The sequence below is a fragment of the Diabrotica undecimpunctata genome, chromosome 5 (assembly GCF_040954645.1).
Source record: "Diabrotica undecimpunctata isolate CICGRU chromosome 5, icDiaUnde3, whole genome shotgun sequence".
NCBI lineage: Eukaryota > Metazoa > Arthropoda > Insecta > Coleoptera > Chrysomelidae > Diabrotica > Diabrotica undecimpunctata.
Window position 1 is genome coordinate 43,309,117 of NC_092807.1, and position 11,437 is coordinate 43,320,553.

Consider the following 11,437-nt stretch of genomic DNA (forward strand, 5'->3'; position numbering starts at 1 on the left):
TTACAAAAATAAATGTTGTTTGCCAATAGTATGCGGCTGAATAATTGGTTGACTACTATTAGCAAGTTATGCTGTCTTATGAATAAAACAAGAAATAGTCAATTCAAGTTCTATTCATTCCCAAAAAATTATAAGCACAAATTTGTACCTACTGTAAATGTAATAAATAGGAAATGGCTATTATCAGTGGATATATTTTATAAAGTTTTTTTAAGTTTTTTTTGTACAAAAATCCAAAATGTTACAAATTCCAATAAACACAACAAAAATGCGCTAATGTCACTGTCATTGAAAATCATAAACGTCATAATTCATAGTAAACAAGGTATAAACCTAAAAAATATAAGGACCCATTATATTAAGTTAATTATAGAAATAAATTACAATAATTATTGTATTAAATAAACAAGTTTAAGTAATTTTATTTGCAGTTTATATATGACTAATATATTAAAAGTGGCATGCACCACTTGAACCTAACTTCAACCCATCAGTAGTGAACTATTACTCACGGGTAAAGTAATGGGTATTATTATCTATTCAAAAATAGTGAATAATGACCATTTTTTGAACTGATGTAGACAAATAAGTTTAAAAAGTAATTTATTTATGTACACTCACATATATCTACAATATTGAGTACAATGTAGTGTTACATAAAAGATAGTTCTTTATATTTACAAAGGTATGTTGAAAGAAAGGGAGTTTCACTCCAAAAATGTTATATACTACTTGTCACAAGGAAAGGTTCCTTTGCTAATTTTTGTCTTCCATGTCTACTAGTTCTATGAATACTAATAAATATAGGACAAAAACAATACATTAGAGAGGTACTATTGGTTCAACAAGATTTATTAATCCACTGCATACAGTAACTATTTTATCTAATAAGCTAGCATCATCATTTAAATTACCTCTTTTAAGCATGCTAATAGGAATTGTGGCCTTAAAAATTCTAAATTTATTTTTTATAACTCCAATAATCCTCTCTACATGAATTCTCACATGAGCAATATGGCGTGTTGCCTCAATTTCCAATGGGTGTAATTGGTTTTTTCCCCCTTGTAAAGGCTGGAATAACCAATTTAGCTCCAATTATACCTAAGCTATCTTTTATTAAAAAACCTCTGTCAGCTAACACTACATCACCAGGTAAAATAAAATTACAAAATTGGCCCAATTCTACCATTTGTTTATCTGATGTTCGCCCACCCCAACCACTACTAATATACAAATAGTTCCCTGAGGGGTGATACCTACCAAATACTTAATTGTATGGTGGTGTTTGTAATTAGACCAACATTGTTGCTGAGTTAAATAACTTTCAGGTTTTTCTATGAAAACCTCAAAGCAATCGATAATTACTGTGGTTTTTTCCTGAAAGGCTTCTTTAAAGCATCCAGGAACATTTTTGTTACTGACTAGACGATCTGCCAAATGATCAAAGATTTTAACCTTTTATATAAGATATGAATGAATAATTTTCAAAGTAAACTGATGCAGTGCTTGGAGAAATTTTAAAACTATATGCTAAATGCTTAAAATGTAAATCTAATCTTAATTTTGTCAAAGTTAGAAGCAGCATATTAAATGGAGTTAATGCAGTAGTTGAAGTAGTCACAACATAAGGCTCTACCTCCATGAAAATAACGGTTTTGACCATTTCATATTCAAAACCCACATAGTACTTCCACTTCCCCACATTACTGTGTTTTCCATTAATCCAAAAGGACTTATTTTCAATTTTTTGCTCTAAAGTTGCAATTTTTTGTGAAGCAAACTTTAACTGCTCAAATTTAACAGACAATTCTTCCATTGTTAAATCTGTCTGTGATGCAGTTCCTAACTTGCCACACATTTCTTCTTCACAACTCATATTTTCATGTTCACCCTAAAAACATAAAACAAACTTATTACTAAAAAAAGAAGGTACTTTTATGGTATATATAGATGTTAAATAGAAGTTTTTTCCAGAGAGTTTTAAGTTTACAATCATGTTTGAATGAACATTACTTTTGTATAAAAAGGGCAAATAAAATTTTGATAATTGGTAGGTACCTCAGACTCTTGCTCAGAAGATATTTCAATTTTTTTTCTTTTATTTATTCGAAGGCTCCTACTAATTGCACTTTTCCTTTTTGAATACGCCATAGATACATGACCCAAATGTTGGGAAGGAACCCAATCTGGATGGTCTTCATCAGTTAAAGGACTTGGTTTACCTAAAATAATTTATTGAGTTGTGATGTGAAAGATTGTAAATAATAGGTGTTTACCTGATATAAAATGTTTGCTGCATACTCTTTGATTTCGAATTTTTGATTCGGTCAAGTCATCCCTTTTAACAGCTGCTAACCATAAGTTCCTCCGTTTTTTTGATAGTTCAGTTAGGTGAGGAAACATAAACGAGTTTCTAACAGAAGGAACACGAAAAAAATGAACATGATCACGATCAGCTCGACTTCCACAATTCACTACTATACACGTCACAGGCATGTTTTCAGCTCTCACAATCACCAAAAATGAAAAGTTTATAAAAAAACTAATCTAATGAATCTCTTTAAAAACTATAATAACTCAAAAGCACGACAAAAAACAAATAAGAGAAATCAATAATTACATTTATTTTAGGTTACCAACAGTTTTGTGTGCCAACCAAACATCACGTGGTTCATGTTTGACAGATCGATGGATTGCCTAATTAGGCAATCCATCGATCTGTCAAACATGAACCACGTGATGTTTGGTTGGCACACAAAACTGTTGGTAACCTAAAATAAATGTAATTATTGATTTCTCTTATTTGTTTTTTGTCGTGCTTTTGAGTTATTATAGTTTTTAAAGAGATTCATTAGATTAGTTTTTTTATAAACTTTTCATTTTTGGTGATTGTGAGAGCTGAAAACATGCCTGTGACGTGTATAGTAGTGAATTGTGGAAGTCGAGCTGATCGTGATCATGTTCATTTTTTTCGTGTTCCTTCTGTTAGAAACTCGTTTATGTTTCCTCACCTAACTGAACTATCAAAAAAACGGAGGAACTTATGGTTAGCAGCTGTTAAAAGGGATGACTTGACCGAATCAAAAATTCGAAATCAAAGAGTATGCAGCAAACATTTTATATCAGGTAAACACCTATTATTTACAATCTTTCACATCACAACTCAATAAATTATTTTAGGTAAACCAAGTCCTTTAACTGATGAAGACCATCCAGATTGGGTTCCTTCCCAACATTTGGGTCATGTATCTATGGCGTATTCAAAAAGGAAAAGTGCAATTAGTAGGAGCCTTCGAATAAATAAAAGAAAAAAAATTGAAATATCTTCTGAGCAAGAGTCTGAGGTACCTACCAATTATCAAAATTTTATTTGCCCTTTTTATACAAAGTAATGTTCATTCAAACATGATTTGTAAACAAACTCTCTGGAAAAAACTTCTATTTAACATCTATATATACCATAAAAGTACCTTCTTTTTTTAGTAATAAGTTTGTTTTATGTTTTTAGGGTGAACATGAAAATATGAGTTGTGAAGAAGAAATGTGTGGCAAGTTAGGAACTGCATCACAGACAGATTTAACAATGGAAGAATTGTCTGTTAAATTTGAGCAGTTAAAGTTTGCTTCACAAAAAATTGCAACTTTAGAGCAAAAAATTGAAAATAGTCCTTTTGGATTAATGGAAAACACCAGTAATGTGGGGAAGTGGAAGTACTATGTGGGTTTTGAATATGAAATGGTCAAAACCGTTATTTTCATGGAGGTAGAGCCTTATGTTGTGACTACTTCAACTACTGCATTAACTCCATTTAATATGCTGCTTCTAACTTTGACAAAATTAAGATTAGATTTACATTTTAAGCATTTAGCATATAGTTTTAAAATTTCTCCAAGCACTGCATCAGTTTACTTTGAAAATATTATTCATATCTTATATAAAAGGTTAAAATCTTTGATCATTTGGCCAGATCGTCTAGTCAGTAACAAAAATGTTCCTGGATGCTTTAAAGAAGCCTTTCAGGAAAAAACCACAGTAATTATCGATTGCTTTGAGGTTTTCATAGAAAAACCTGAAAGTTATTTAACTCAGCAACAATGTTGGTCTAATTACAAACACCACCATACAATTAAGTATTTGATAGGTATCACCCCTCAGGGAACTATTTGTTATATTAGTAGTGGTTGGGGTGGGCGAACATCAGATAAACAAATGGTAGAATTGGGCCAATTTTGTAATTTTATTTTACCTGGTGATGTAGTGTTAGCTGACAGAGGTTTTTTAATAAAAGATAGCTTAGGTATAATTGGAGCTAAATTGGTTATTCCAGCCTTTACAAGGGGGAAAAACCAATTACACCCATTGGAAATTGAGGCAACACGCCATATTGCTCATGTGAGAATTCATGTAGAGAGGATTATTGGAGTTATAAAAAATAAATTTAGAATTTTTAAGGCCACAATTCCTATTAGCATGCTTAAAAGAGGTAATTTAAATGATGATGCTAGCTTATTAGATAAAATAGTTACTGTATGCAGTGGATTAATAAATCTTGTTGAACCAATAGTACCTCTCTAATGTATTGTTTTTGTCCTATATTTATTAGTATTCATAGAACTAGTAGACATGGAAGACAAAAATTAGCAAAGGAACCTTTCCTTGTGACAAGTAGTATATAACATTTTTGGAGTGAAACTCCCTTTCTTTCAACATACCTTTGTAAATATAAAGAACTATCTTTTATGTAACACTACATTGTACTCAATATTGTAGATATATGTGAGTGTACATAAATAAATTACTTTTTAAACTTATTTGTCTACATCAGTTCAAAAAAATGGTCATTATTCACTATTTTTGAATAGATAATAATACCCATTACTTTACCCGTGAGTAATAGTTCACTACTGATGGGTTGAAGTTAGGTTCAAGTGGTGCATGCCACTTTTAATATATTAGTCATATATAAACTGCAAATAAAATTACTTAAACTTGTTTATTTAATACAATAATTATTGTAATTTATTTCTATAATTAACTTAATATAATGGGTCCTTATATTTTTTAGGTTTATACCTTGTTTACTATGAATTATGACGTTTATGATTTTCAATGACAGTGACATTAGCGCATTTTTGTTGTGTTTATTGGAATTTGTAACATTTTGGATTTTTGTACAAAAAAAACTTAAAAAAACTTTATAAAATATATCCACTGATAATAGCCATTTCCTATTTATTACATTTACAGTAGGTACAAATTTGTGCTTATAATTTTTTGGGAATGAATAGAACTTGAATTGACTATTTCTTGTTTTATTCATAAGACAGCATAACTTGCTAATAGTAGTCAACCAATTATTCAGCCGCATACTATTGGCAAACAACATTTATTTTTGTAAATTATAATTTTAATCTCAAGTAGTTGATAATTATATTTTTGTATTAATTAAAATAAAAAAGGTTGTAGAAAAAGTGTAGTATTCTAATCGCATGTAATGGCTATCATTACATGCTAGTTGAATAATATACTATTATCTATAACTCATTGTATTTTACATTTGACTTATAAATTTTTCTATTACAACATTTTAACAGAGGAGTTTCGCTCCCACCGTGTGTGCACTGGCACATTCACCCTTTTTTATTATAAGTACCACTATATTGTTATTTCTATTTAGGTTTTTTTATTTGTATGTGTTCAAGTTATTTGTTAAATTTACCTTCTTTGCCTTATCTATATTATTCTATTATGTTTCTATGGCAATAAAGCTTATTTTTCCCTCTCATTCTTAAAAATGTTTAGAGTTTATTTCATTTGTATGCAGTATACTTGAATTTGTGAACCATATTATTCTAAATGTATGTATATTCAAGTGCTTTATTTTAATGTCTGACACATATGAAATTAGCATTATTGGATAATTTTCACATTCTTATTATGTATATAATTTACCATTTCAATTATTTGGAGTGCACACAAATGCATTAATGTACAAGCTTAAAATGAATGTCTTGATGTCCCCATCGCGATTTTGCAATGTTAATCTCATTCAATCTTTGTTGTTGTGGAATCATTGCTTCAATGGCACATTTGAATAAAGTACCTCTTACTTCTCTTGTTCCAGTAATAACAATTTTTTTTATTAATTTCTAGTTGACAGTGTGTAGCAGTAGATGTAAAAACATTGTTTGGATTTTAAGTCAAAAAACAGTTTTTTTGAGTTGCTAACACTCGGAACAGTTTTTTAGAAATAGAGGAACGTACCAGACAATATTGAGTTTAATGATTCGTTCTTTATGATTAGGAGTGAATGATTTCACTAGAATTGTTCTTTTTCATAGCGCTTTAAGAATTTCTTTGCCAGCTGCTTTAATATTCGTAGATGATTGAAACTTTTCATAATTAACAAAATACTCTGGTGAATTGGTCACATGTCTTGTTGCTCTATTGTCAAAACACCAAGCATCTTTTTCATTTACAATATCACGCACATACGCTTCATCTGAAACTACCATCAAGCTTACATTGTTAGTGTTTTCTTGGCTGAATTCTGGCTTTGTTTTTGGAGGTCGTTCATCAGCTATCCATTTTCTGCAACTTTGACCCGACTTAACTAACGTTTGTCATTCTGGTCTTCTTCACATTTATCTCTGATTCTATTGTGGATGATACGTAGAAATATTTTCAAAGTGTGGCTCATAAGGCTTATCATTCTATGTCTTTAACCAATCTTCAGTCAAAACCATGTCTTTAACCAATCACTGAAAAGCTTGACCAGTATTCCAATGTTTTCCTCATTTATGAGATTTAAGTGAGAATTTTACTACACGTAATTTGCTGTGCAAAGAAAGAAAAAGTAGGTATAGCCGTAAAATATTTGCGCCATCACTTTAATACTAAACTTTAACATATATCCCCTATTTTGTTAAATCAATATTATTTTGTTTTTTATTCTATTCAAAATAAATGCAGTTTTGACAGGAAATTTGTTTTATTATTTATTTATTCCATAGTACGCATAAGTTTGTGATATCCATGGGTAGTAAATAACAGACAGAGGTAGGATTCGATTTTTAAAACATTTATTTTACACTCGAAACATAGTCAAATCTTAAGCGATACGAATACATAGGCATATCTTAGATGATAAGTGTATATTATTGTTACAAGTTGATACTACTTATAAAAATAAATACACACTTAAAAGATCAATACATAATTACTTATGATGAATAAGTACATTATAAATTATGAGAATGTAACCAAAGAAGTAAGTCTTCAGGTAACCACAGTTAAAGAGGAAGATCATCACACTTCCCTGAAAAATATTAAAAAGAGCCCAAAAGAAAAATAATGATTAAGAGTTCTAAGAGATTGGCTTAAAAATGGAGTAAGACCTATTTGGCAGGAAATATCCAAATACAGTGGAACCATAAAGGCGTACTGGGCTCAATGGGAATCTCTGTATCTTTCCAACGGTCTATTACATCGGAAGTGGGAAAGTCCTGATGGAGTGCATACAATTCGACAAGTGGTACTGCCAAAATCACACATTAAAAGTGTGCTGCAAGAACTTCATAACAGCCTCTGTCTGGAGGACATTTTGGAGTTAAAAGAACACAGGCCAGAGTTCGAGACACATTTTATTGGATAAATTGTCACTTAGGTGTAGAAGATTGGTGTAAAACATGTGATTTATGTAACGATAGAAGAGGCCCTAGATCAAGAAGTCGTGGTAAAATGGTATACAATATCTCTCCTGGAGAGCCTTTTGAACGACTTGCAGTAGCTATTCTCGGTCCACTTCCGATGACAGAGAGAGGAATATAGCCTGAAATTGCACCCCTTCCCAATCAAGAAGCGACTCAGTAGTAGAAGCATTCATAACACATGTGATATCAAGACATGGAGTTCCTTTAGAGCTGCATTCTGATCAAGGACGAAATTTTGAATCAAAATTATGGAAACAATGAAAATCTTAGGTATTAAGAAAGCTCAAACTATACCTCTCCATCCACAATCAGACGGAATGATCGAAAGACACAATAGAACTATTTCTCAATATCTTTCCATGTTTGTTGCTGATAATCAAAAAGATTGGGACACTTTAATTCCTCTATTCCTGTTAGCCTACAGAGGTTCCGAACATGAAGCAACTGGTTATTCTCCATCGATGATGATCACCGGAAGAGAAATGAAGCTTCCTCAAGATCTTATTTTTGGAAGATTGCCATCATGCGAAGAAGAATGTTCATCCCTGACGTACATTGAAAATTTAAGAGAAAAATTGGAAAAAGTCTACGAATTTGCTCATAAAAGTTTGAAGCTTCAAAATGATAAAGCCAAGTCCAGACTCAAGTTATGCATGCTACTGGGACAAAATTCGAAAGAGGTGACCCAGTATGGTTATACAATCCCATACGTAAGAAAGGACTTTGTCCGAAACTGGGAAGGCCTGTACACTGTCCTGCAGAAAATAATTGATCTAATCTATGCATCCAGTTTTCACCTAGAAGTAAAACCAAGGTAGTTACTATCGAAAGATTAGCCCCATACCATGGAATTGATCCACCCTGTTAGCTTCAACCAGTCCCTGATAGACCAGTTATTCGAGTCGAATAACTACAAAGGAGGGAGCAGTGTTACGACAGTAGTATAAGATTGATCCCACATAGAAAAAGTCCTTTGACGAAAAAGAAGAAGTACTCAAATACGAGACTATTCAAGATATCATGGAATAACCCGGATGTCTAAAACGTCAGAAAATATATAAAAACATGGGAGTTGACAGTATATAGAACAGTTGTACCATTGTACTTTAGTTTTGAAGGTTACAGTTGTCAGTTCATTCAAGTTAAAAAGTTATTGTAATTTTGTTATTAGAGTTTGAATAAATCGATTTTAAAGCTGAGTAACAATATTATGTTGTCATATTTTACAACTTTGACAATACCAAAGCGAGTCTGGTGTTTCACTGATGCCAACACATTTAAAATGAAACCATTGAACATTGCAATCGTCGTTGTCACATTTTAACATAGGGCTTCCATTATCCACCCCTTTGCAATAACACCAGTATTCAACTTTGGCATTGCCTTCTCTTTTTGTAAAATATCTACCTAAGAGTTCTGGCATTATAATTTCTGAATGAAATTTTAAAATAAGTTTCAGATTGTCATTCCACAAATCCCAATCTGGTAGAATTCGTTGCCTAAAAAAAATTTTTGGTGACCAAATAACAAAGTCACAATACAATAAATTTGATATGAATATTTGGCATTGGACCTGATAGTAATAAGAATGATTCTTATTTAAAATCACCAAATCATTTTCTTTAATTAAACAACAATTTTTAAATGCCAAATATTCATTTATGTCATGTACATTATTAGTATGAAGCAAATAAGGGCATTTTACTTCTAGACACCCGCCTTTACAGCATTTGCAATAAACTAATTTATCTGGTGATACACCTATTTGTGGCCACCTGTGGTTAACTATTATTAGTCCTACATCATTTATAATAAAATCCTCATGATGTTCTTCCTCCGTCATATATTCTTCATATTTCTCAATAGCATTTACTTCGTGTTTAAGGCCCCAATCAGTTGCTTTCGTTTTAAATGAAAGCTTTGTAGGATAGCAAATTGATTTTATTAGGCTAAGAGAAGGAGATGTCTTTTTCGTTCTACATACTGCCTTAAATTTTGAAGCAGTTATTCTGCCTGCCCTTTGGGAATACCAATTATCACATGCATATTGTGCTCTGGTATGTTCTTCAATCAGATAAGCTTGATCTTTGGTAACCTCTAAAACAATTTTGTTGGCAATTTCCATTAATTCTTTAAATGATTTTTGTTCATACTCTTCTCTGTAAATATTTAAGCATAATGGAAGGCTTATATGTCTTGTGGCATCTATTTTGCTGGCATAAGGTTCTACTATTCTCATCAAACTTGATGATTTTCCCAAATTCTCCATTCTCTTTAGCAAATTCTCCACATCCTGGTTGGACATATCTGGAACTTCAGGGAATTTATGCTTTGATAATGGTTTTCCAAAATCCATTTCCAGACACGGAACAATTGGCACAACTGTAGACAAAGCTGGCATTGGCCATGTAGCTGTAACATCTGTACATGAAGTGGGATCTTGTGTCTTGCTCTCAGCAGCTGCGTGGGCATACTCAGCTGCAAATAACAATGCTGCAATATGGCTGCAGACTTCACTATTGCCGGCCATACACATACAATGTGCATTTGCTATGTCCCCATCAGAACTGGCTATCACCCAAGCATCTAGCGGTTTAGCATTAGCTTTTTGGGAATGCTTCACCTAAAAAAAATATTTTAGCTTTTTGGGAATGCTTCAAATACAAAAATTTATTTTTATCAGAGTATTTGCGTTCTTTACAATGATTGAGAATATTTTATTTAAAATCAGACATTCACATAAAATAATTTTAGAACAAACAATCATGACCGTTTATTATTCTCTTTTCTATCATAGCAATTACATATATGTTTGGTTTCATATAGATATATAAACGTAAATAAATCTAATATTTAGAACCAATATATCCAAAAGACACTAATACTGCTATCCATATATTTCTTAAAGGTGAATAAATAAAAGCATACCTTTCCAACAATAATGTAGAAATCATTAACAATTTTTACTCCAACTTTCAAAATAAATCCAGACGTGAAATATTTATGTGCCTGGAGGCTTTTGTATGCTTTCATCTGCTCCTTAGAGTAGTAACTGTGAGAGTTCACCAGATATGTATAAATATCTATAATTGTAATTGGTGGAATGCACTTTATTGTAAAATCCAATTCTGATGAGTGAATTGTATATGGATCTAAATCCCCAATTATTTTCAGCTTCAATAAATATCTAAAACAATAAAAGAAATAATTTTATTTCTTGCAGAATTCATCATTATTGATAAATATCAAAGAAAAATGAACAGTAAATAAAAATTGTTTTGCCTACCTTTCTCCAACATCTGGAGTTTCCAATAATAATTTCTTTAAATAATCACTTTGCATTGTGGTAAAGTTTATAAAATTCACAAATAACAAACAAAAGTTTTAAAAAATACACGAAAACAGCCAAACGAAATCCAAAATACGAAGATAAACAATGAAAAACGGATACAAATATAACCTTTGTGTGCCAACCAGAAGTCACATGATCATCAAAAATGTCACGTGGTTTGGATTGCCTAATAGATACAGATAACCTAAAAAGCAGAAATTGAATTTGAATGACACCGATCGTGATTCATACTAAACCTACTTTCACATTGTTGTTTTCCAAATACCTCCCCACCAACACAATTTATGTAAAGAAATGCACTTCTTTAATTTTATTAATGATTCAATAAACAGAACGGTAAATATATGAACAGAATGGTACATATGTATGATG

General features: G+C 31.4%; 3 protein-coding genes across 3 annotated transcripts; 1 reads left to right on the forward strand and 2 right to left on the reverse strand.

The window, feature by feature from the left end:
• Window positions 1-285: 285 nt before the first annotated feature.
• LOC140442166 (uncharacterized) lies at window positions 286-2,657 on the reverse strand. Its single transcript, XM_072533244.1, has 4 exons — window positions 2,277-2,657; window positions 2,059-2,222; window positions 1,637-1,891; window positions 286-333 (listed from the first exon to the last, which is right to left on the reverse strand). Exons 1-4 carry the CDS (start codon window positions 2,494-2,496, stop codon window positions 286-288), a joined length of 687 nt encoding a protein of 228 aa, XP_072389345.1. The 5' UTR covers window positions 2,497-2,657.
• An 88-nt stretch (window positions 2,658-2,745) lies between these two features.
• On the forward strand, window positions 2,746-6,977 carry LOC140441280 (uncharacterized). Its single transcript, XM_072531897.1, has 3 exons — window positions 2,746-3,126; window positions 3,181-3,344; window positions 3,509-6,977. Exons 1-3 carry the CDS (start codon window positions 2,907-2,909, stop codon window positions 4,574-4,576), a joined length of 1,452 nt encoding a protein of 483 aa, XP_072387998.1. The 5' UTR covers window positions 2,746-2,906; the 3' UTR covers window positions 4,577-6,977.
• Window positions 6,978-8,841: 1,864 nt separating this feature from the next.
• LOC140441281 (uncharacterized) lies at window positions 8,842-11,136 on the reverse strand. The gene is made up of 3 exons (XM_072531898.1): window positions 11,000-11,136; window positions 10,642-10,900; window positions 8,842-10,336 (listed from the first exon to the last, which is right to left on the reverse strand). Exons 1-3 carry the CDS (start codon window positions 11,053-11,055, stop codon window positions 8,930-8,932), a joined length of 1,722 nt encoding a protein of 573 aa, XP_072387999.1. The 5' UTR covers window positions 11,056-11,136; the 3' UTR covers window positions 8,842-8,929.
• Between the last annotated feature and the right edge of the window lie 301 nt (window positions 11,137-11,437).